General features: G+C 51.5%; 10 protein-coding genes across 10 annotated transcripts; 2 read left to right on the forward strand and 8 right to left on the reverse strand.

Annotated features, from left to right (window-relative positions):
* Positions 1–220: 220 nt before the first annotated feature.
* On the reverse strand, positions 221–1,603 carry P174DRAFT_508330 (isopenicillin N synthase family dioxygenase; the record flags this gene model as incomplete). Its single annotated transcript, XM_024831449.1, has 5 exons — positions 1,318–1,603; positions 1,033–1,266; positions 602–988; positions 371–550; positions 221–325 (listed from the first exon to the last, which is right to left on the reverse strand). Exons 1-5 carry the CDS (start codon positions 1,453–1,455, stop codon positions 221–223), a joined length of 1,044 nt encoding a protein of 347 aa, XP_024686559.1. The 5' UTR covers positions 1,456–1,603.
* Positions 1,604–2,491: 888 nt separating this feature from the next.
* Positions 2,492–3,929, reverse strand: P174DRAFT_499715 (pectate lyase family protein; the record flags this gene model as incomplete). Its single annotated transcript, XM_024830920.1, has 5 exons — positions 3,559–3,929; positions 3,284–3,510; positions 3,147–3,232; positions 3,012–3,097; positions 2,492–2,956 (listed from the first exon to the last, which is right to left on the reverse strand). Exons 1-5 carry the CDS (start codon positions 3,658–3,660, stop codon positions 2,492–2,494), a joined length of 966 nt encoding a protein of 321 aa, XP_024686560.1. The 5' UTR covers positions 3,661–3,929.
* Positions 3,930–5,072: 1,143 nt separating this feature from the next.
* Positions 5,073–6,451, reverse strand: P174DRAFT_455759 (FAD-dependent oxidoreductase; the record flags this gene model as incomplete). Its single annotated transcript, XM_024829361.1, has 2 exons — positions 5,073–5,426; positions 5,477–6,451. The coding sequence occupies 2 exons, from the start codon at positions 6,449–6,451 to the stop codon at positions 5,073–5,075; spliced, it is 1,329 nt and encodes a 442-aa protein (XP_024686561.1).
* Positions 6,452–7,431: 980 nt separating this feature from the next.
* On the reverse strand, positions 7,432–9,881 carry P174DRAFT_381164 (putative MFS multidrug transporter). Its single transcript, XM_024823063.1, has 6 exons — positions 9,488–9,881; positions 9,181–9,426; positions 8,827–9,111; positions 8,223–8,771; positions 7,996–8,169; positions 7,432–7,937 (listed from the first exon to the last, which is right to left on the reverse strand). The coding sequence occupies exons 1-6, from the start codon at positions 9,585–9,587 to the stop codon at positions 7,840–7,842; spliced, it is 1,452 nt and encodes a 483-aa protein (XP_024686562.1). The 5' UTR covers positions 9,588–9,881; the 3' UTR covers positions 7,432–7,839.
* A 513-nt stretch (positions 9,882–10,394) lies between these two features.
* P174DRAFT_381168 (nuclear transport factor 2 family protein) lies at positions 10,395–11,261 on the reverse strand. The gene is made up of 2 exons (XM_024823064.1): positions 11,146–11,261; positions 10,395–11,086 (listed from the first exon to the last, which is right to left on the reverse strand). Exon 2 carries the CDS (start codon positions 11,066–11,068, stop codon positions 10,682–10,684), a length of 387 nt encoding a protein of 128 aa, XP_024686563.1. The 5' UTR covers positions 11,069–11,086; positions 11,146–11,261; the 3' UTR covers positions 10,395–10,681.
* Positions 11,262–12,212: 951 nt separating this feature from the next.
* Positions 12,213–13,589, reverse strand: P174DRAFT_398474 (polysaccharide lyase family 1 protein; the record flags this gene model as incomplete). The annotated part of the gene is made up of 6 exons (XM_024823837.1): positions 12,213–12,551; positions 12,597–12,830; positions 12,880–12,976; positions 13,025–13,150; positions 13,197–13,340; positions 13,393–13,589. The coding sequence occupies 6 exons, from the start codon at positions 13,587–13,589 to the stop codon at positions 12,213–12,215; spliced, it is 1,137 nt and encodes a 378-aa protein (XP_024686564.1).
* Positions 13,590–14,747: 1,158 nt separating this feature from the next.
* Positions 14,748–15,074, reverse strand: P174DRAFT_426322 (uncharacterized protein; the record flags this gene model as incomplete). The annotated part of the gene is made up of 1 exon (XM_024825376.1): positions 14,748–15,074. One exon carries the CDS (start codon positions 15,072–15,074, stop codon positions 14,748–14,750), a length of 327 nt encoding a protein of 108 aa, XP_024686565.1.
* A 2,714-nt stretch (positions 15,075–17,788) lies between these two features.
* Positions 17,789–19,450, forward strand: P174DRAFT_465672 (purine-nucleoside phosphorylase). The gene is made up of 3 exons (XM_024830543.1): positions 17,789–18,011; positions 18,057–18,461; positions 18,491–19,450. The coding sequence occupies exons 1-3, from the start codon at positions 17,871–17,873 to the stop codon at positions 19,124–19,126; spliced, it is 1,182 nt and encodes a 393-aa protein (XP_024686566.1). The 5' UTR covers positions 17,789–17,870; the 3' UTR covers positions 19,127–19,450.
* Positions 19,451–19,774: 324 nt separating this feature from the next.
* On the forward strand, positions 19,775–21,612 carry P174DRAFT_499722 (carboxylesterase family protein; the record flags this gene model as incomplete). The annotated part of the gene is made up of 9 exons (XM_024830921.1): positions 19,775–19,984; positions 20,053–20,210; positions 20,331–20,409; positions 20,454–20,570; positions 20,622–20,900; positions 20,946–21,076; positions 21,124–21,221; positions 21,272–21,364; positions 21,413–21,612. The coding sequence occupies 9 exons, from the start codon at positions 19,775–19,777 to the stop codon at positions 21,610–21,612; spliced, it is 1,365 nt and encodes a 454-aa protein (XP_024686567.1).
* Positions 21,613–21,681: 69 nt separating this feature from the next.
* On the reverse strand, positions 21,682–23,261 carry P174DRAFT_508338 (SGNH/GDSL hydrolase family protein; the record flags this gene model as incomplete). Its single annotated transcript, XM_024831450.1, has 6 exons — positions 23,104–23,261; positions 22,981–23,059; positions 22,500–22,936; positions 22,340–22,450; positions 21,797–22,288; positions 21,682–21,724 (listed from the first exon to the last, which is right to left on the reverse strand). Exons 1-6 carry the CDS (start codon positions 23,166–23,168, stop codon positions 21,682–21,684), a joined length of 1,227 nt encoding a protein of 408 aa, XP_024686568.1. The 5' UTR covers positions 23,169–23,261.
* Between the last annotated feature and the right edge of the window lie 191 nt (positions 23,262–23,452).

Here is a 23,452-nt window from a genome sequence, read left to right on the forward strand (position 1 = left end):
ACGACTAGCGGACTAGCTGCTGATACTAAAGCGCCAACCCATGTCCACTGGCCAGTCTGATGCCTTCTTTGGATGCTGATCCCGCAAGGCGTCGCGTAACCTGCTGAATACTGTCTGATTCGCTCATGCGGAATGGGGGCGCAATCAGCCCAATCCAGCAATAATCGTCCGTCTTACTGAACAGCCGCAGGATAGTAATATATTGACCGGACTTGGCCCTCTATGCTAATACCTGCTTGGAATACTTTTCATACAACTCCGGATACCATTTCTGGCCTACATCCGGATGGCTCAGAATGCGATTCCGCATATACGCCTCCCCAAACTATAACAGTCAGATTACGAAGTGGACAAGTAGCAAGAGACTTACACAAGAGTATAATGGCGACAGAAACTCGCTCGGCACATCCACTGCCCTCTTCTTGCGATTGTCCGACGCCGGGATCCGCTGTACAATATGCGCGGCCGACTCTTTCAGCTGGGCTAGGGTGAGGTCCATCCGCACCGCGAGGAAGTAGGGGATGCTATATCTTGTTTTTGACGTGGGTGCCTATTCAATGTTAGCTGCTGCTGAGATCGAACAAGAAGAAATAGAACATACAATAACCCGATGCGTGGTGGCCGTACAGACACCCCCCGTAATAGCCTCAAACCCCTGCTGAATATTCACCACCAGACTTCCCTCGATGGGCGGCGCGTCGATCCATTCGCCTTTTTTGTTAAGAACCTGCAATCCACCGGTATCATCCTGCGAGAGAAACGTAAACAGCCCGCTCGAGTCCTTGTGCGGACCGACTCCCTGCGACCCGGGCGGGGACTGCGGGTACTTGATGAACTTGAGCCGGTCCATGTTCCCCCTGAACGCTTCAAAGGTGGTCGGCGGTAGCGACAGACATTCGGCCACATGGCGCATGAATATCTTGGATAACTTGGCCGACTCGGCGATGTACTCCTCTACTAGTTCTCGGGCGCCGGGGTAATCAGGGTACTACGTCGTCAGTCGTCTAGTCAGCCTCAAGAGGTGACGCATACCTGACTGTCACCCTCTAGCCTCTGCCAAATCGGATCAGTTGGCGCCCACTGCTTCATCCCCGGGGTCCCAAAGTCAAACTGTTCGCGCCAGTCGGTTTGCTTGGCCGTCGTCTCCGCGCCCAGGCGGGTATACCCCACGAACGAGGGGGAATTGATCATGTTGCATTTTTCTTTGACTTCGGCGGGCAGCGCGAAGAAGTCGGGAAGGGTAGCATGTGCTTTTTTGACAATTGCCTGGATTGGTCAGTACAGTAACATAACTATCATGGGGTGCAGTTGGTATACCTCCATGCCATGGTTGGTCAGGTACAGGAATCCCACGAGGAAGATGGCTTCCCGCAGTTGGACCAAGGTTTCTTCTTTGGTGGAGGGATCTTGGAGTCGACTAAAGTCGATGATGGGAATTGAGGAGAAATCAGCCATCTTGTAGTTGTATGATGACCTGGTAGAATTGAAGATTGAGGGATCGCAATAATGAGGGGAAGAAGAGGAACAAAAGAGTGACAAAGCGGGGTCGGAAAGATTGCCGCGGTGGATCTGATCTGATGGCGGAATTAACTGTCCAGATGGCAAGACATATGGCAAATCAGATATAGCGGGAAAACCTTCTGCTTTCCATCATCTCTATCAGTCATTCAGCTCGAGTTTAATCCATCCAACAGAGTCGAATGTGTATCTCAGAGCTTCGGCTGGTTCACCCCCAGCTCGAGCATTCAGCGATCATCGAGGATCCGTCGATCTGCCGTAGAAGACGCAATGGCCACTGACGGTGCAAATATGTCGATTGCTGATGACTTCTTGTTGCCTGGTAGCTAGTTGAGAGGAGCGCTCCTACTCTTATGGGCATAGGGGATAGTTTGAGCGACAATCCGAAAGAGCTGGGACAGCCCCTTTCATCCTTTAGATTGGCAATAAGGAAAGTCTATTGATAGATATCTCTAGGATAAGGAGGAAGCTAGCTGTAGGGCAGAATAAGACTACATTTATACGAGACCCATTCCACCCGGCTCTCCCGCATATGGCCAATACTGGACGGGAGACAAGGTGCACGACACCTTCGCTCCATCCGGAGGCCGCGACACTGTAGGGAATGGTTGTCGTCTGCTCCATGCTGTATGCGCATCCGGAGGTGTTACATGATATCACCAACGGGGCCGATGTGGGGTGTGGGACCGTGTGGCTGGAAGGATTCCGTGTTGTCAGGGGTAGGTTTCGTTTCCTATAGTATCCGGTGAATAATGGGATAACTGACAGGGGGGTAGATGGGACCCGGCGACGGGCTGGGCAGGCTGACTACTCAAGATACACGTGATGTCCTTATAGTTTCCATAGAACAGAAATGTAAGAATCAACCTAGTATGAATATAATTGGCAGACGAAGGAGTGAAAGAAGTATCAACTATGTACAAGCAGCAATCCATTATTCACATCCATCTCCAGCTATTCCATCTCGTCAGAACTAAAACTTCAGAGTCTGACCGGCCTGTCCAACAACAGCCGCCTTGACCTTGCTGGATCCGACCAGAGAGTAAGAGTAGGGAACCGAGGTCAGGGTACCCGCCAGAGCGGTGTTCTTGGCGCCGCCAAAGTCATTGTCCTTCTGCACGGCGTAGCCGCTGTCAGTGGAGTAGAGGGCCTTGCTGGAGCCGACGAACTGGTTAGACTCGACGAGGACCTGGGCGCCGTCGCGGGTGTTGATGCCGTCGCTGACGTTCTCGTAGTAGTTGTTGTAGATGTGGCCGGTGCCGAAGCGGAGGGATGGGCCACGGGAGTTGATGTTGCTCCAGTAGTTGTTGGCGTAGGTCACGCGCAAGTGGCCCTTGTCCTCGTCGCCGTTGTTGTCAGAGTGGCCGACCAGGGACGCCTTCCAGTGGTCGTGGATGTAGCTGTTGGAGATGGTCACGTAGTCGGCGGCGTGGGTGAGCTGCAGTTTGTCAGTATATTGTTTCATTTCATTTCCAGGTTTGACTAGGACGTACATCAATCAGACCGTCGTAGTAGTCCTTGTCGTGGTCACGGTCAGAAGAGACATCGACGTGGTCGATCCAGACATTGTTGGAGTATTCTGCCATTCATTAGTCGAGAACATTATCAAAAGAAGACGGGATACATACGAACGCCAATGGCATCTCCATTCTCAGCCAGAACCTTCTTGACTCCCAGGTTGCGGATGATCACGTTGGACTTCTCCTTGACCAGCCTGTTCTCATTAGTCATGCATGTCCCCTAGAGTGCAAAAGGCTGTACGTACAGGCCGAATCCCTCGAGCACAGCGGTGGAATCCTTGCCGATGATGCTGGTGTTGCTGCCAACCTTGACCTGTTTGGCCGCCTGCGTGATGGGGCCGCTGACATAGACCACCTTCTTAGCGTCGCTGGAAACGGCAGCAGTAAAGGCTGCGTATGAGGAGACAGTGGTCGTAGTACCGCCGGCACCACCGGTGGTGCCTCCGTTCAAGCTGGCGTAACCAAAGGCAGCCTGTCATGTCAGCTTTAAGCCTCTGCTAACGGATTTCAGAAGACATACATCATTGGGGCCACGCTTCTCCAACGAGTCGAGGGTAGCGGTAGGAGCAGCCAGGGCCAGTCCAGATAGGCCAGAGGCGATGAGAGTAGCAAGAAACTTCATGATTGTTATGTTGAGAGAAAAGCAAGTACCAGACTTGACGAGCGAAGAGAATAAAGTGAAGGAAAGTAAGTGAAGAGAGCGGATAAGAATCAAGACCAAGCCTGTTGAGCCTATGAAACAAAAACCACATCGCAGGCGGCATCAGAGAGCTTTATATACCTTGGGAGCCCCTGTACTACTGCATATTCGGGGAATGGCCCCCATATATTTCCTAATCGGGCAGTGCACCGGTATATCTCAGACACGCTGCTCAAACTGGAACAACAGGCCAGCCACCAGTCCGCTTGGCGGCCGTTCTTGGCAACGGCACCTATTCAGAACCACTGTAATGGAAGAACCGTCTCCATAGGTGGACGGACTCCCCAGCGATCAGCGTCACACGACGCCAGATTCGGACAGGATGATGTTATATTGCACAAGATTATTTCCGTCCGCTGAGACGCATCGCATCGTGTTTATCCCTGTCAAGCACAGCCGCCAAGTCCATCGGCGGCCAGCATATACCCTGAAAAGGGTCTCAAAGGCTCTGATCATCGTCGATGCAGAAGCCAAGCCTGGGGATCCAGCGGGGTAGCAGCGTCCGGACAGCGACGGAATGACGCTCGATATCAGCGCACATGATGGAGGTATCCAGCATTGACCGGCAACGGCAAGTCCCCGAGCGTCTCATAGAATATCCACAAATGACGGGGTGGTGTTTCAAAGCTTGTCCGAGCAGTTCATTGCCAAGACAGCCGGGGTTTCAGCTGCCGTATTGGCATTTGTTCGTGATAGGGGGTGTGACGTGATCAACGTTGACGCTGTTGAGAGATCTTCATCAGAGCAACAATATTTCCATCAATTGCTTTGAGCCCTCTCCGACATCCCCGGACAATGAGGCTTGACGAATCTGATCGTGACGAGATCGTCGTCCCAGGTTGTTGATCCGGAGAGTTGCATCCCATGACCATCTTGATGATCGACGCGAGCGAGTCTACGCGACAGGTGGAATTGGACTTGATGCAATATAGAAAGAGTCCGACAATAAATCAATCCGCGGTCAAAGAGCTGATGGTCATCTCAGAGGTGTGGAAGCGCGCAGTGGAATCCTGTAGGAATATGGATTAACAAGAAACAGGGGCTCTGCCAAGTCGGGATTTGGATCCTGAGTGTCCTGACTGACTCGTGGAAATTGCAAGAACGCTGGCGATGATGTGCTTGATTCGTAAGCGAATTGTACGTTATTCTTGCAATGGTCTCATATTCGTGTGATCCCAAATCAGCAATCTATAGAAACAACAATCAAAATAGCCGAAATATGACGACGATAATATCCAAATGCAGATCCCGCAATACAATGCAATATGTGCCCAATTGCCCATCCGAGGTATATGCAACGCCAGTCGACAGAACTCCAGTCCCAATCCCACCCGCTACAAATGATAATCCTTTTCAAACGAATATAGCGAGACCTGCTCCTCCATTGGCATCGGAATGCTGATTTTGGTCGCGTCAAACTCCCACGCTGCCTCGCGCGCCTCCTTGGAATTGCGAATATAGAAAGGCAGCGTCCACTCGCGCAGCCGGCCCTCCAACAGACCCATGTCCTTGTGCTGTTCCCACATCCGCCGAGCGGACTTGAACGCTTCGTTGACCGTCTCCCGCCGGAGGTCTTCGTAGGCTCTGAATGCTTCCGTAAGCGGTTCATCGCGGTACCGAGCAAGAATCCGAGAAAACACAATTGCGTCGTCGAGCGCATATGCCGCTGATTCATCGCGCGGGGGCATCTATACACAGTTAGTATGAGCCCATATCCCCTGACCCCAAGACAACATACCGCATGTGCTGCATCTCCCAGCAGGATCGCTCGCTGGGTATGCCACCGCCCTCCAGGCCGAACCTGGTAGACCGGGTACAGCATCCAGTCCGTTGGAGAATGGATCATCTCGCGAATGCACGGGATCCCCGACTTCCCGAATCGATCCTGCATTTCTTCCTGCAATGCTTTCCGAATGGCATGCTGCTTCCGCCAGTCCTGGCCAGCCTCGATCCGGTACCGCGGGAGCAGCTCCTCGGCGAACTGCACGATAGCCGCAAGGAAAATCTGCTCTTGGTCGCGATCGCAGTAGCTCGCTAACAACGTACCATGCCGGGAGATGTTCATGGATGTCGATCGGAAATGAGCGCGGGATTTGAGCGTCTTTGCCTCGACGACGCCCTGCAGGAACGAGATGCCCGTATACTCGGACGGAGAGTCGGGTGCGATCCATTGAGTCCGTGTGGCTGAGTGCACGCCATCACAGCCCAGGACGAGATCGCCCGCTGCTGTCGTGCCGTCCTGGAAGTACAGGATGGCGTCGTCGGCGGTTTCTTCGCCCTTGACTAGTTTCTTGCCGAAGACGATCTCGATATTCCGGGTGCGCTCGACGACCGCCAGCATTGCTACCGAGAGGATAATCCGCATCACTCGTCGGCCCTTGTATCCGCTGTACCCCTGGCCATGATGATGGGTAAAGTCGATCGACCCCAGGGACCTTCCCGACCGGCAGGAAAAGAATTGAATGGCATCGACGTCGGCTCCGCCTTCGACTCCCAAACGGTCAAGTTCTGCCAGGACTCCGAGTTGGTCGAGGTGGCGCTGAGCGACGGGAGTGAGGTTGATGGCGCCTCCAGAGGTGGAGAGGATGTCATGGCGTTCAAAGACGGTGATCTTCAGGTCTGGAACGAATGGGGTCAGCTCCTTTGAGATGGCCAGAGCACTAGCGATGCCCGCAATGCCGGCCCCAACAATTAGAATCCTTTGAGGAGGCATGGTGTGAGAATTGATTATGGTATGGTACGATCGAATGGTCAGAGTCGGGGACTTGGAAGGAAAAAAATTACAAGACCCTCTAAGCGGGGCTGCCGTGATTTCATATCCCGATTGCCAACCGACAACCGGAGTAGCGGATGTCGAATTTTTCGTTGAGAAATAATGATTAGCCTCGTTGAGACTGAGTAGTAGCTTTATCAAGGAGTGTAGTGTGGAAGTACGGAATAGCGTCACTCTTTCCACGGACAAAGAACCAGATCACAGCAGGTCGGTCAGCTTCGCCACAATGACCTCTGAAAATCTCGAGACTATCTATAGAGTCTATGTCACGGAAAAGCTAGTCTAGAATCTAAAGGCGATCTCGAAACCGGGGGAGCTTCCGTAGAGCGTTGGTGCACGGGTGAATCAAGGACAGGTCACATCCACAGATATCCAGAGATACAACAAACAATGGGACGGGTAAAAACCTAAACGTAAATAGACACTCATTTTCGGCCGGGAATGGAGACTTCTCGGGAATTTGCATCATCATCATCATCACCCATCGCATCTGATGCTTTTGTGCAGTTCACTGCTGCGTGCATGCGTTGACGAAATTTTCTTCAGGCACATGCGATATGGCCGGGATTCTCTTAGTACGAGATAGTTAGTACTATGTACAAGATAGTTCGTCTGTCATTCTGCCAGACTGAGTTAGCTACATAACCAAGTCTCTTAGATCAATACAATTGACCACTTACAGCACCCGAACTTGGCCGTTGACGGGGCAAAAGTTCGATGCGTCTTCTCCCGGCCCTTCCGGCCCACCCCTAAAGGCCACTCTTCCGTAGCGTGAAACAAGATTGGGGCAACTTTTTCTGTTTCTATCGATCTAAAGACCGGGAAACAGGATCAATAAAATCTGCGCCGGAGTTTGTCCATGATTTGTCGATTCCTTTTCGTGGACTGATGCCGAGGCACCTACTGAACAGTCGATGCGTCCCAGTGTCCATCTATCTACTGCATAGTCTTCAAAAAGGGGGACAATGCGGGTCTCGAGATTTAGGAATTAAGACTCAATGGTCTTCTTCCTTTTTCCTTCGTGTCTTAGGAAACCCGGAGGTTGTACTTCCCCAACTCTATCAATCTATATCTTTCTTAGACTTTTACCTTGTCTGCGAATAAAAAGTCATGCATTGTTCCTTTGCCTTTGTCTCGGAGTCATCATGTCTATTCATGCTTTTAGTTTGTTTTGAGCAGTCCCAATGACAAGCGGGACTTGATCCGTCGTCTATGATGCTGCAGGTCACCGACAAAGGAAGTCCACGGTGGAGCTCCATGCGATCTATCCACTTATCTGCTCCGCATACGGATACTCCGTCTTTCTCACAGAATGACTACGACATAAGTCACGGAAGCGGGTCGGGTTCAAGCTCCCCGTGTTTTAGATGCGCCTTGGGCCTAAGGTTCCAGTAAGTGTTGACAGCAGAAGCGGCGCATATTGCCGCTGAAGCCGATTAGCAGTGCACACAACGCCGAGCAGTTATCTTGTATGCCAGACTTACCTATCGTGCTTGTCATCTCGTAATATCCAATATGTTCCGCCATGTAGCCCGAAAGAATTGGCCCAAAGAAAGCTCCAATGGTCCAGCTCTGGCTGCATATTGACATGGCCCTGGAGTATCCGCCATGGGGTCCGAATATGCCAGGGTGTCGGTTTTCAATTTCATCAACGGTCGCTATTCAAAGATCAGGAATTGCACCACTGCTGATGATGCTCACGCTGACTTACCGGTAGCTTCGAGTACGCCAACACCATTGAGTAAAACCGACACGATTCCCACGGCCGTCACATCCATAGCGTAGATAATCTGCCCCCTGTGGCCTTCATTCGCCCACGGGAAACGCTCATCCCCTGGCACCCCGAGCAGCCACAACAGAGGGGCCAAGCCCAGAAAACCAATCGTGGTGGGGATCCGCGTCCCAACGCGGTCCTTCAGCCAGCCAACAAGGGGACTGAGCGCAATGCCGGGACCTTGCAAGGCCAGGAACATCAGTCCCGCGGGCATGCTATCCCAATTGAACGCATCGCGGACGTGCAGGGGAAGCGTCGTGTCGAAACTGGAGATCAATATCGCAAAGACAAAATAGCTCAGGACCCCGCTTACGAATCGACGGTGCCGAAACATGTACACGTAGAATTGTAGACCTGTCTTTTCTTCAATTGTCTCCGGTGCAGCCGTGGCGCGAGGGGCGGTCGATGTGTCGTTGTCCGGGTGGAGAAGCGGCGAGTTTTCCTCGATTGGGCCGTCATCCGCAGGGGAAGAATCCGATTGCTTCTCTGCAAACGAGCCTGATGAGACCTTGAAACATAAAATCTCGGGTCCATCGCTTACCTCTCTTCCTCCGCGAATTCTCCAGCATCAGTAAACGCAGAACAATATCCACAAGAAGGATCGCAAACGCGCTAGCCCAAGCCGTCCAATAACCGCCGATTTTGAACAGCACACCCGAGACCATTGGTCCCGCCGACAAGCCTACAGCCGCCGCCACCGAGATGATCCCGTATATCATGCCCAGACGCTTTGAGTCGACACTGTCGGCAATCGTCGCATACCCCACCACCCACATGAACGAGCTGGCGATGGCTTGAATAAATCGGCCAATGAAAATGTGGACCACTACAATACCACATAACAGCAGTCAGTCTGCGGTCGACGAACATCTCACATTGATAAGACATCACCCACCCGACGTCGCTAGCGCTAGATACACCGAGCCCAGGAGGGCGGCCACCAGTGCCGACAGCAGCCAGACTCGCTTCGATGCCGACTTATCAGCATAGTGTCCAATGAACGGATTCAGCACGACGGCCACGGCGGCACTTTCGGACAGCAAGGCGAAGCTGATCCGTTGTGTCAGCGAGGAGTCTAAACCGAGGCGATCTTCAACCACATAGGGGAGAATCGGGACAAGGAAAGTATATAGGAATGTGTCTAGGTGTTGATTGCAACGCATTAGTCAGAGCGCAATGATCAATGGATACGGCCGACTCACCTGTGAACAGGGCCATCGCCATTGCGGCGACGATGAACCACGAGGAGGAGCGCCATTCGTGGCCCCATTTGGCCTCACGGACGGAGGTGAGATTCATCATGAATCCTGTGAATGGGGAACAGTTAGAAAAGGAATGGGAAAAGACATTGTCTGGAGATGACAGAAAATTTTGAGGATTAGCAAGTGACTGGGATGCAGCGCCGGTTTCGTATTATGATAGCGAATTGCTGGGGTCGGGCTCCACTCGATGTGCGAACAAGGGCTCCACTGCATGGCTAGTTTAATCGAGTGCTTTCATCTCAATGGTCTCAAATAATCGGTGTGATTGTAATCGCACTAGCCAATCTGCCGGTTTAAACTTATGAGTCAATGCCATTGACTGATTGAGTCACCGATCAGCGCAAGAAGCCCCGCAGAAGCCTCGGTCGCTAACTACAAGATGGAAGTTTGCTGAACATAGAGCATGGAGCTAATGCCTAAGGCACCAATGAAGGCATCTTGAGGTTCCCCGGTTCGATCCCGGGTCGTTGCATTTTTGTTTTGCTATTATTTTCATCATATCTATCGACTCTGCTTCTTTGGATGTACATTTGAAGATAGTAAAGCAATGGTGCCTTTTATTTGTATTGTGGACAATGGCTGCAGGTATTATGCAATGATTGTTGCACAATCACATCATGTCGGTCTGATCACCACCTATCCCTTAACATCCAGCCACAGGAAGCAATGCACAAACTTGATCTTTCGACATCAGATTTTCTTGAATACGTAATAGAACAGAGACTGTGCCATGATTGATTCCGCCACTATAGAATTACAATTGTGCTTGAGTCGATATTGGCGGAAGCACACCACCATATATATGTATCTCGAGCAACGTCCGATGACGAAGATCAGTTGTCTATCCCGCCTCTACTGCTAGGTTCCTGCAAATTGAACCTGGTTGGAGTTACCTGTATACAATTTCCTAGCTAGGTAGTCCCGTCTTTCTCTCACCTTCTGAAAGACTTACGCCAGTAGCTAATAATGATCGGCTATAGAAATCTGTATTCGTAGCTCATCCAGCCATCACCACGAAAGTAACATATATCGCTCACATCGTCGGTATCAAGCAATTATAATAACATGAAGCATGACCTCGTCAAAGATATAAAGAAAGGGAGAACTGCCCCGAAACCCCTTCACGCTGAGAAATTACACCAATGTCTCCTGGTGACAAATAATCCGCCATTCTCCATCCGAAGCCTGCTGCCATGTTGTCGAGCCATTCGCACGGTACGTCTTGTTTCCTCGGGTAGCTGTGACCCTGTACGTAACCGTACCCGCCATAAGATCGATGATGATGATCCGCACTTCGTCCAGTGAGTAGGTATCGAAGCGGTGGAAGGGTGGCTTGACGGCATCGTGAATCGTGTTCTCGCCCTCCAGAGTTAAGATAGGGGTTTGAGGGAAGATCATGTTGACTTCTTGGTGGGAGAGTTTCTCGATGGCCGGCCCGGGGTCTGCTGAGGTCAAGGCCGTCCACAGAGCGCGCTCTTTGATGAGGAGGTCCTCGCGGATACGATCGTGCATGGAAGGCATGGTGACTGACGGGTTTGACTGTAGTTGAAGGGTCAACAATATGGACGATAGAAACAAGCGACGAATCTGAGACGTACACTCGCGGGATGCTTCTAAATGAGGCTGGTTGAGGCGAATTGGTATATTGTTTTATGTCAGCGTGAGGGAAGTCGGGTTCCACGTCAACGCCTAAGTTGGGATGCCCTTAAGTATGGTTATTGTTCCTGGGAGCTGTCATTCAATTCAACCTTTGGACAGTTCCATGGATATAAAAAGGGAGGAGGAGACATGGAGTGACGTCATGTGGCTTCTCCCCACGTGCATGACGTGGTGTCATCTCTGTTTCTTGTCTCCAGTGCTTTAGATAGAAAAGGATTCGCTGCGATGGAGCCGGATCTGCCATGATGAGCATTCAATCAGTATGTCAGAATTGGTGCTCCACATGCGTCATATTGGCTGGTCGGTCGTGTCCTGGTGGGAACACGCCGTCATTACTATATTGAGCCAAGCATTTGACCTAGTGGATGAGCCGTCACTCTGCCTTTCAGATCTTGATGAAGAGAGAGGCAATGTTACTAGAATAAGATCTCCAATCAGAGGATTTGTTCTTTGTGACCGCAATAGAGCTATACTACCTAAATTTGGTCAAGTCAATCATGAAAACGAGAGCACCCCGCCGATAACGTTATCTTATCGCTGATAACGGAAGCATAATCCCAAAGCGCCGTTCGTTCTGTGAGGGACAATCCATTATTAAGGCTGTGATATTCGATGGTATTGTCGCTCCCATATCGATGGATCAGGCGTCTGCGTCTCAACATCGCCGATCTTTCCGTCGTTTACTGTGGAAAAAGGACATTGTCAATCTGCAAGTGACACTACCATGATCGAGCAATCGCCTAATATGTCCCATTGTTGGCTCGATTCTTGAGAAATTTCCACCGGTTGCTCACCAAACTTCATCCCCCTCGCCGCTACCGAGCCTCAGGCCAGCTCGAGGCTTCGCGGATATTGTCTTTGGGTCACTACGTGTACGACATATGTATGACTTCCTGACCGAGGAGCATTTGACATGATATAGCTCTAGATGTCACAAGATACAAAACCAAAGAGCAGCTCTCCAGCCTGCCTCTTCACCTTCTGCGTCCAACATATTGACGCCGAACTAAATCTTACCTTGTCCCGCACTCGAGGGAACGGTACTCTGCACCACGGTATACGCCGACGCAGAGGCAATATTCTTGCCTGCAAAGTTAGACAGGAAACCCGTATCCGCCTGGCTGAAGGTCCCGGAGCTCCCGAATCCATTGACCTGGCACACGTGTCCCAGGTAGGTCGAGCAGACCTTGTTCGTGGTGGCATCGGGCGAGGTAAACAATTGTCCATCTACGGGGCTTTCGACAATGGTATCAATATTCTGGAAGACGTTGCCCTCAGCCAGGACGTAGCCGCCCGATCCAATTTCGAAGGCGTGTCCGCTGGAGTCGTACCAGTAGTTGTTGACCTGAGCGGTTAGTTTGGGCTTGCAAAGTACGGAGGCGTTGCTTACCGCATGGAGAAGGGTGTTGCCCTGGACCTTGGGACTGCGGCCGCTGAAATGGTAGATATAGTTGCCTTTCATGGTGACTAGATCGTTGGACCCGTCCAGGTAGATGCCCCAGTAGTGGTAGCCGTCACAGGTGGCGGAGTAACTGGACACTCCGTTGAAGTAGTTGTTAGAGATGGTCACCCGGTTCGAAGCGCTAGTGCCGAGGACCAGGTGCTGGCGGCCAATTCGCGCAGTCTACCATGCATCAGAATGAGCCAAACGATATTGGACTTGGGGAGCTGACCGTAACATGATCAATCCAAACCATGTCGGCATTGTTAATGGTGATTGCGTCACCTCCCCAGACGTACTTGGGGTTGATATCAGTGATGGCGATGTTTCTGCAAGTATCAGTTATTTTCTTTTGCAAAAAGTACTGCGCATCTTACTGGATGATAATGTTGCTCGCACCGCTGACAATCCGCAGACCCTTGCCCTTGATCACACCGCTGGACCCAGATCCGAGCAGTGACTTGTTAGATTTGACGGTGATACCTAGGATACCAGCATTGTCACTGTAGCCGTTAGTTGTGCTCAGGAGAGAAACCCGGCCACACTCACTAGGTGACAGATACCGAGGGGGCATCAGGCTGATAGTTGGTACACCAGTCATTCTGGTTGATTGCCACCTGGCACGCAGAGGCAGTTCCCCAAGGCGCACAGCCAGTCGCTGTCGTCGTGCCTTCGGTACCAGTAAAGTCGAATCTGGTCAACAGTCAGCCTCCACGTACAATGATGGTATATTCCCTGAACGCACGTCTTGGTCAATACAATCACACGAGCCTGACTGTCCCCAAGGTAGGACACAAGCTCGGCAGTAGTACTGGGGTAGACGGCTGTTGCACTCCCACCCCCAGTGACGCCCTTGGCGAAACCCTCCGCAGCGCCGGAGACACTGACAGCGCTGGCGCCGGCGATGAAGCCTGCTATGGCGAGAAGACTCCGATACTTCATCTTTGCGTTGAACAAATTCAGGTCTACTCTTCACCAAGCAACAGTCAAAGACGTGTTTATATACTCGAGCCATGTTTACCAAGCCTCTGTCCGGGTGGAGATTCGTCACCCCACAGGATTACGCAGCCAATTCAGCCACAAACATATTAAAGCCATGCTCCCATGAAGAAAGCAATATAAGAATCTATGGAAAGTCGCTCCGATTGGTGGACAGAGAAATAACCATCGTGAGCAGCTCTTCATTCCATCCTCACATTGATTGCCTACACTCCTGTCTGCGAGGAATAGTCCTGGATTCGGAAAGACTTAGGACCAGGACCTATCTGATGACAGGGAGTGTGCACGGACTAATTATGTAGGAATAGGTTAATGCGCCAATTGAAGGCCGTAGACGAGGCCGTTATAGGGCTTATGGCCGACACTAACGGCAATGTCGGATTAAAGCCGAGCTCCATCAGATGATAGTTAAGAAGAGACCGTTGTTTGCAATAAAGGAGAGCTAAAGCCTGGCGGTTTCTGCGCTCGATTGTCATTGTCCCACTTGTGGATAAACTCGTCCAGCACTAGTTTGAGCCAGAGTTTATTCGTGTTATGACAGCGCCACTTCTCAGGCACTTTCTTCTCCAGGACACGGAGAAATTGACAAAGTCACTCGCAAGCAGAAGAGGGCCGAAGTGACTGCATCCTTCTCTCCGTAATTCCTATCAGCGAAGAACACAGACGGCACATTGCTCTAATCATCACCCTTAATTAGTTTCTCCCTGGGAGAAACCACCATATCCCTGCTTCATTTCCCTCTTACAACGAGCGCGAGTACGGATGCTACTAGTGGTCATTAATGTGGAAGGGTATATCAGCAAGGAGCACAGCTTCTGAGGCCGCATTCCAATGCTTTGTACATTCAGCTTATCCTTGAGCAAGCCTTCAAGCACGAATGATCAGACACAGATTGTGACCCGGGCTTTGATGGATAAGTACACCAGTTAAGCTCGATGCAGATATGGCCGCCTTTAATGGAGTCGAAGCTGAGGAGGACGACGATACTCATACTCCCATGCCAGGCTATCGCGCAAGTAATTATACTGGCTCACCGTGACCATGTTAATTCGGACTTTCGTCCAACCCACATCATGAAGCGTACAGCCCTCAATCGGCTCCTCAGGGATCCTCTACAAGCATCTCATACTCATCTTCATATTCCACTGGGTCATGCGGTTTCCATTCCTTATTTAATGAACTTGACATAGCCACATTATTTCCGGGTATTTCCCCCCAAGGCGCTGAGGACTTGTGAGCCACCGAGTCTAACGCCGCTTCATCCACCTGGCGACAATACCGATATCGCTGGGTGTTGCGTTGGCGGACACCCACACCCTGCTCCACCTCAACAGCAGTCTCAGCCCATTGTCTGATTAAGTGGGTGGATGTGGTGCCACCATGAAAACGAGCCCGGTCCTCCAGGACAGTGAGGCTAAGACTATCCATCAGATCAAGCGCCCGGTAGAGCTCTAGGGAGCGCCGAGTGCATCAGCGTAACCGTTTCATGAATTCATCCTAGTCGGCATCGCTTATGTAGGTGCTGCGGTAGATGACTAGCTCCCAGATGCGATGGCCGTCTTCTTGAAGTGCCTGCTTGATCTGCCTAGCCGTACGTGCTGGTCTGAGGCTTTGTGACATTTGTGCTGGGGGAAAATCCATTATCATTTTTGTCACAAAACGAACGGAGCTTTGGGGCTACGCTTCCGTTTCCTTTGAGTCAGTTGCTGAAGCATACCGACTCTACACCATGTCGGTTACGCATTTTGCTACTTGGGTAGAACACGTGGCGCTTATATCCCTTGATCATCTGAGTGTGTTTGGAATCCAGGATGAAATAGGAAGGTTCAGACTGTGGCTAAGAAAAGGAAGCCCTTCCTCGAAGAGATTTGGATACAAGTTTAAGATGGCTTTCGAAAGAGAACAGAAGTACCGAGGAATGACCTATGGAGAGGACGACCCACGCACCGAGCGATGGCGCATTTTCTCCCAAACTGCGAAGGTCTCAGAAACGAACGATTCGTTGGAATCAGACAAACATATCCACGTTGCTGATACTACCATCCGCGAAGATGCAGTGCTGATTTCGCAACGATGTTCCGATGCGGTTCGCGAGGTCCTAAAATCTGTCGACGATCCAGTCTTGCCCTTGCCTTGACAGGTAGACCTTGCTTTGCAGTTAACATGGCATTTGGCTCGAGTTCGGATCCTTACAGAGCCTCTCCGAGTGCAGTTCGAGACCATCTTGAAACATGCCCGGAGAATGCCAGTATTTGCACTCATCGCTGTCGGGAGAACTTTTTTTATTCGATTCAAAAGGTTTGATGATGCTGACGAGTCTTTTATGCCGCCACAGACAAATTAAGTTCAATATCTTAGAAATGATTGGTGATGTTCTGTTGGAAAAGGATGAGTACAAAGAAGCAGTGAAAGTGTACCAAGAGGCAGCAGTTGGGATGGCACGATTTGTGAAGGGGAATCGCAAACACGCACTTTTAGCATGAATGAGACCTCGTGGTCTTCCCAAGCAAACAAATAACCCAAGCGATTGACAGAAATGCTCATCAAATCCAGATAAACGCTCTGAAACTTGGCAAAACTGCGTTCGATATAAAAGAAGCACTCTTCAAGTCCAACTAACCGCTAATCATGTCGAGATAACTGCCCTTCAAATTGAAGGAATCGCTCATCAAATCCAACTAACCGCTCTTTAATATGAAAGAACTACCCTCAAAAGTGGAGAAACTGCTCATGAAACTAAAAGAGCTGCTTTTGAAAGAGAGAAAACTGCCCTTGAACGTGAAAGAGCTGCCCTTAAAAGACAAAAAACTGCTCTTGAAGATGAAAGAACTGTGTATTCAGATCGGCTTGCGCTGGACTAGAACACTTCCAGTGGAATGTGGAGGGGGACTCCATGTTATGACCATCACGATGACAACACCAACTACACCTACATCTACCACCAGTACACCGTCCATGGGACCGATCCAGATAGGCATTGTGCCGGGCTGTCAGCAGTTCTACGCTCTCCCGCCAGGAGATAGCTGTTCCTCACTTTAAGCCAATTCGGAATCACCTTTGCCGAAGGATACGAATGGAATCCGTCGAGTACGTTTCGCTCTTCACCCTCCCCTACTATTGCACCAAAGCATCAGTCCTAACAGTCAGAGTAGTTGGCAGTAACTATGAGACTCTCTGGCTGGCAGCGCATACTGCGTGAAGGGGCCTGCCTTGCCATCTACATCTACCACAACGTCTAGCCACGACGCCTGGTATACTGTCTCTGATGGCGGCTCCTGCGATGCAATTGAGGCGCAGTTCGGAGTCACGTTTACGCAGCCTTACGAATGGAGCCCGGATATTGGTTCTGGTTGTCAGTATTTGCTGGTTGGATATGTTGTTTGTATCGGCGTCTCTTCGTAATATTAGGATTAATGCTCCTATAAAGAGTCGGAGGTGCGTGGGGAGGGAGAAAGGGAAGGCAAGTCAGATCTATACTCCATTCATATAAAGTAGATGTTAAGAGTTCTTATCAGTGGAGACTTCTGGCTCCTTTCTTTTAATATATCTGTAGGTTCATCCAGCTCCATATGCTTGATGAAGGTGTCTATGATTCACTCAAGGTGAAGATTAACAAATCTGATCCAAGTACGGAGCACAAATTCTTATCACCAGACGTCGTTCAGACCTTGATTTAGTCATTTTGCATGAAATCAGCATATATGGGAGTATGGAGTTGCTGGAAGTAAGTCTTTATCATCCAGGATAGCTCGGTCTTGGAGCCAAGATAGGTGAAGCATTTTCCAGGAACAAGAAGTCCTTCAAGATAAGTTCCCGTCCCGATATCTTGTCGGTAGTTCTATCTATCTCCAGTCACGATAAATCTGTTCGCGTACCGGCGAGTGCCGTGTTAATTCTCCACTTTTTCAAAGGCCAATTGAAAACCGGACCGATATGAAGATAAGCACTTCAAAGACGGTGTTTGGCGACAATCCGACCCAAAAGCACGACAGAATGGATCCCATTGACTAATGGCGCCCGCTATCGATGCAGATCACTCATGAAAAAGTTGCGATAGTGGAATCGGATCCACTGTGCTGTTCCTAGATCCCATCAAAGGCTCATGTCGCGCAATTTCCGCTGCAGAATTTGCAGCTATATAACCGTGTCGGATGCCGTGACGGGTAGGCCTCAGTGCAGTACGAAAGAGTGAAGACGAAGGTCAGAACAGTAGACGGCCTCATAATGCAACTGGTCAAATCAATTGCGACAGGATTGCTGCTCGCTGGCTGCGTGCTGGCATCAGCAGTCCCTAAGCCAGCGCCAGTGCCAGTAGCTCAGCATCATCCTCACAAGATTGCGCCTAAGGTGTTCATCGTCTCTATGGTATGTCATGTGGGTTGTAAGGATGACAGCTACTCACATGCGCAGTTCAAACCTGAAGCCGCGGTCTGGTGGAAGATCCCCGAGTTTGATCTCCTTGCGCACAATATCACTGTACCTGGTGCTTCGCCCGTCTACCCTGACGTCTACTGCACCGCCGACTACAGCATCTGCCAGCTGATCACCGGCGAAGGCGAAATCAACGCAGCCGTCACCGTCTCCTCCATTGCCTTCTCCCACCTCTTCGACCTCACGCACACCTACTTCCTGATCGCAGGCATCGCCGGCGTCAACCCCAAGGTCGCCACCATCAACGGCGTCACCTTCGCCCGGTACGCCGTGCAAGTTGCGCTGCAGTATGAGATCGACATCCGCGATCTCGGACCAAACTACACATCCCCCTACATCCCCCAGGGCGCCCACGCACCCGACCAATACCCGCCAGCATCTACGGTACTGAAGTCTTCGAAGTCAACGCCGAGCTGCGCTCGCTAGCCGCCTCCTTCGCCCGCACGGCGCAGCTGGCCGACTCCGACACCGCCAAGGCCTACCGCGCCAAGTACGTCACGGATAGTGGCACCTACGCAGCGGGCACCCAGGCCCCCTCAGTCGTGGAATGCGACGTCTCCACAAGCGACGTCTACTTCAGCGGGACGATCCTCGACGACGTCTTCGACAATACCGTTAGTGTTCTGACGAACGGGACGGGCGTGTACTGCAGCACCGCGCAGGAGGACAACGCGACGCTCGAGGCGCTGCTGCGCGCTGCGTCGCACAGCCGCGTGGATTTCTCCCGGATTATCGTCATGCGCACGGCGTCTGACTTTGAGAGGCCGTATCCTGGTCAGTCGGCGATTGATAATCTGCTGTATGCGGACCAGGGCGCGTTTGGGCCTGCGGTGCAGAATATCTACAACGCGGGGATTAAGGTTGTGGAGGGCATTCTGGACGGTTGGAATAAGACTTTTGCGGCTGGTGTTAAGCCTAGCAATTATATTGGCGATGAGTTTGGGACACTGGGCGGGAAGCCGGATTTTGGGCCTGGGACGACGATTGCTCGGCAAGAGGGGAATGCGTTAAAGAAGAGAGGAGTGGCTAAGCGTGGGAGACGGTTGTAGGCTCGTCTTCTATGCTGATATATATCATTTATCGTCTAGACTTATGTCTGCTTTGAATAGAAACCTGATTGGCAACTCCTTCCCGCAGCAGGGGTTATAATGGTAGCTGTATATGAATCACAAAGATTTCTTTGTAGCCTGTCTGAACCCGCATACAACGGAAAAGCTTCTGTACCATTTCTTTGAGCGCCATTGATCTCCCAAGCCACGCATAGTCTCCATGTCCTGGTACAAACATGAGAAGGAGGATGGTATTTTAGAAGAGTTCAAGAAACTACTGCAATCCTGACGAATTCAAGCTTATGTCCATGAAGGAACCCCGCCAAATTGATATCAGCCGAAGTGCTGAGCCGAACTGCCGGCTGCTGATTATTTCCTCTTTGGGTACGGAGTGATGCTTCACTCTGGTCAACCTCCCCGCAGTCTACGTGCCGGTAAATAGGTAGACTCGGGATAATATCCTCCGTATCTTGCATCCTTTCGTCATCGGTATGCGGAGTATTCATTGGTTTCTCCGCAATTTCCCCACAGAGGCAGGGATTGAGAATAACCGACTAAGGGGGTTTAGGTCAGGCCGGTAGGCGACGGGTATAATGACTTTCTTCGTTGCCCACTACCCAAGGTTCTGTAACCAACACGCTACACACGATGAATCTTAAAATACTTGTCTCCTGCCTCCTAGGCTCTGCGGCCTTGGCCGCAGCATCCACTTCAGAGCTCCAAGTGGAAACAACCAGCGGCATCGTCCACGGCTTCTACAACAACTCGGCCGAGACTGTCCGCACATTCCTGGGTATCCCTTATGCCGAACCGCCAGTTAGCGAGCGCCGATTCGCACCCGCCGTGCGCAAGTCTAGGGTGAAAGGCGTGTTCGACGCTTCGTCATTCGGGCCCCGTGTCCCGGGCAATTCTCGTTCTCGAATGAGTCGATCTGGACCGTGCTGCCGTACAACCCGTGGAACACGGCAGACATGTCCGAGGACTGTCTGTCCATTAATGTCTGGGCACCTGCGGCCAAGCATAAGAAGGCCAAGGGGAAGAAGGCGGTGATGATGTATATCTACGGAGGGGGTTTACGCAGGGGGTACGGCACTTACATTCTACGATGGGAACAATCTGGTCCAGGATAACGAGGATATCATTGTCGTGACGTTCAAGTAGGTTTACCTGCCTAACTAGCTGGAGGGCAGTGCTCATGGTATAGCTACCGCGTGACGGTATTCGGGTATCCCAACTCTCCTGATCTACCCCGGGGTGAGCAGAACGTCGGCCTTTTGGATCAGGTTTGTCACTTCCCTGTTCCATCGAGCACGGTTAACCGGAGCAGAGACTGGCGGTCCAATGGGTCCACGACAACATCGAGAGATTCGGCGGCGATCCCTCTCGAATCATGCTGTTCGGGCAGTCGGCCGGTGCAGCTTCGGTGGACATGTATACCTACGCGGTAAGTCTCTATGTTTCCTCATTCTGGCAACATATCTAACTGCTGACGTAGTACCCCGACAATCCCCTCGTCCACGGCGTCGCCATCGAGGCCGGCGCAGCAGACATAATCACCAGCGCCGACTCCACCCACCAAAACTGGGATAAGCTATCAACCGCCCTTGGCTGCGGATCAGGCAGGGGAACGCTGCGCTGCATGCAGGAGAAACCAGTTAAGCAAATCGTCGCCGAGCTATCTTCAGCCTCATACAATTTTGCTCCGGTACAAGACAACGTCACTGTTTTTGCAGACTACCCTGCGCGAGCTAAACAGGGCAAATGCGCGCGGGTGGTACGTACAGCCTTCGCTTGAATTTTGACTTGTCTGACATGTTAGCCCGCTCTCATCGGTAACAATGATCGCGAAGGCGCGGCCTTCTTCAATCTTAGCTCTGCGTCGATCAACGAGACGGTGATCTTTGCGGCGACACAGACGACCTTTAACTGTCCCGTTCAGCACTCTGCTTTGTATGTCTCCCAAGTTTCCAGGGTTGACCTTGGGCTAACGACCACAGACTCAAAGTCGAACAAGGGATTCCGACATGGAGGTATCTGTACCACGGGTATTGGAGCAATCTGAGTCCGGTGCCGTGGCTTGGGGCTTACCATTCAAGTGAGTACCGAAAGCTAGTGAGGGTCAGGGTCCCGACTAACGAAGACTAGGCGAAGTACCTATTGTGTTTGGAACGTATAACATGTCTCCGCTGAGTATTCCGTCTACCCCGCAGGAGGTGAAAGCTAGCCGATACATCCAAGGTAGGGGGTTTCAGTTCGGGACTTGGTAACTAAGACTAATATCTGCAGGTGCATGGGTTGCCTTTGCCAAAGATCCTCACAATGGATTGCGGAAGTATGGATGGCCGGACTACAAACCTCATGGTGAGTTGATCTCTGATGAACTGGACAGACCGGACAGATCTAACAGTAACAGGCAATACCCTGATCAACCTGGCACTGAACAACAGCGTGGCCCCGGTATTTACGTCGCCCAAGGGATGGGATAGCCACTGCAAAGGATCTGTCTTTGTACCATAGGGGATAAGTACATAGATGGTAGATATATATCCACCTGATCAATGAACAAGCACGCTCCTACCAATCAAATCAATCAAAAACCTCCAACGGAAAGTGATCAGCCAGCGCCTGATACCCTTTGACATTCGGATGCAAATGATCCCCGAATCAAACTCCTCGGCCAACACCCCCGGCGCCCTCGGATCTCTAAGCGTTTTATCAAAATCCAACACCGCATCAAAAACCCCACTGCTCCGAATAAACTCATTCACCCGCTGCCTCGTCTTCTCCCGCTCATCACTCGAGTACGGCTGCGTATAGTTCGACCCCACCGGCGTCCCAAACGGCGTGATCGTCGCCCCGAAGATCGGAATCCCAGCCGCATGCACCCTTGTCGCGATCTGCCTAAACGCAACGAGCAGTCTATCCCCGATGCGCTTCTGGGTCGCGGGATCAGCGCTCGCCACGCCGATGTCGTTCACCCCCTCGAAGATCATGGCGTAGCGCACGCCCGAGTGCGCGAGGACGTCTCGGTCGAGCCGGCTGAGGACGTTGGGGCCCAGCCCGTCGGCGAGGATGCGGTTGCCGCCGGCGGCTTGGTTGAGGAGGGCGATGGAGGAGGTTGACCGGTGTTTTTGCATGCGGGCGAGAAGGAGGTCGGGCCATCTGCATCATTAGCTAGGTCATATGGTCTATGGTGCACGAACGAGAACGCACCGATTGTTGCCGTTGGTGTCGCTTCCCCTGCCGTCGGTGATGCTGTCGCCGATGATGGCGAAGCTGCGCGCGGAGGGAGGTAGAGACGCTTCGACGGCGCTGATGAAGTACCTGCGCTGAATTAGCTGGGTCCGTAGTATACATTCAAGTGAAAACCTACCAGTGATCCACGCTCATCACCGATGGATCGGTCAGATTGTTCGCCCCGACGTAGTTTCCAAAAGACAGCCAGGAGGTGGTTCTACTTCCCGGGTGTCCGGTGATGGCATTGCCTTGCTGCCCTTGAGCGAGGTAGATATCAATCAGAAGAGTCGACTGCGCCGTGACAGGAAAATCGATGGGATCTGAAACCGCCAGTGCTCCCTTCGGAATGGTGATATCTTCGTTGCCGCTGAAGAGGATCTTTTTGCTTGACCCTGGCTGGAGAGCGCTTGTCCCTGTCTTTTGATCGACTGGTAGGCCAATGGCGATGCTGGTGATTGCCAGATCGTTCAGCCCAAAGACATTTGAGAGTCGTAGGCGGATGCTGTCCGCATCGAGCGTGACGTGGATAGTTTGACGGATGGTGGAATTGTTGAAAACCGAGGTCGACGAGTTCTATTCGCATCAGATGAGGTTATTGCACGTTAGGATAGACTCACGTATGGAGCGGGAGGCAGATTGTAGGGCTCGACCAGTTGCGGCATGGTCGTCCAAATATCCACCCAGTGAGATCGACGACTTGAACCCGCATTGCCCCAAGGGATATGTCGAGAGGAAGTGACCAGACAGTGCCGAATTGGAGGAGTAGAAGAAGAGCAGCGACTGCCCTAGACAGGAATGTAGCCATGTTGAGCTGCAGGTTCGGCCAACTTCAACCTAACTTTTTCCTCGTATAGCAAAGTTGGCCTCAATCGAGGAGGAGCATGTTAAATAGAGACGCATGATCAAGGAACACTCCATTCCCCCGGATTGTCCCTTGATTCCTCCACAGGCTAAACGGATAAAATGGTCCCAGCTTGGAGGATGAAGGACTTGGCAATAATCTATTCATGCAGGATGATGCTGCATCCACTCCCCGCAATTCCAATTCAGCCGTTGGTCCGGGGTAATTTGGGGACGGGATCAAGGAGG

Source organism: Aspergillus novofumigatus, assembly GCF_002847465.1.
Source record: "Aspergillus novofumigatus IBT 16806 chromosome Unknown P174scaffold_1, whole genome shotgun sequence".
In the NCBI taxonomy this organism is placed as follows: Eukaryota; Fungi; Ascomycota; class Eurotiomycetes; order Eurotiales; family Aspergillaceae; genus Aspergillus; species Aspergillus novofumigatus.

Bases quoted from the DNA above. Each gene is read 5' to 3' on its own strand.
- P174DRAFT_465672 (XM_024830543.1), top strand. From the start codon at position 17,871: ATGCAACTGGTCAAATCAATTGCGACAGGATTGCTGCTCGCTGGCTGC. The intron at 18,012-18,056 runs GTATGTCATGTG...TCACATGCGCAG, and splicing joins AGGTGTTCATCGTCTCTATG to TTCAAACCTGAAGCCGCGGT. The intron at 18,462-18,490 runs GTACTGAAGTCT...GTCAACGCCGAG, and splicing joins AATACCCGCCAGCATCTACG to CTGCGCTCGCTAGCCGCCTC.
- P174DRAFT_381168 (XM_024823064.1), bottom strand. From the start codon at position 11,068: ATGCCTTCCATGCACGATCGTATCCGCGAGGACCTCCTCATCAAAGAG.
- P174DRAFT_381164 (XM_024823063.1), bottom strand. From the start codon at position 9,587: ATGATGAATCTCACCTCCGTCCGTGAGGCCAAATGGGGCCACGAATGG. The intron at 8,170-8,222 runs GTAAGTCAGCGT...ATCTTTGAATAG, and splicing joins TGGCGTACTCGAAGCTACCG to CGACCGTTGATGAAATTGAA. The intron at 7,938-7,995 runs GTAAGTCTGGCA...AATCGGCTTCAG, and splicing joins CGAGATGACAAGCACGATAG to CGGCAATATGCGCCGCTTCT.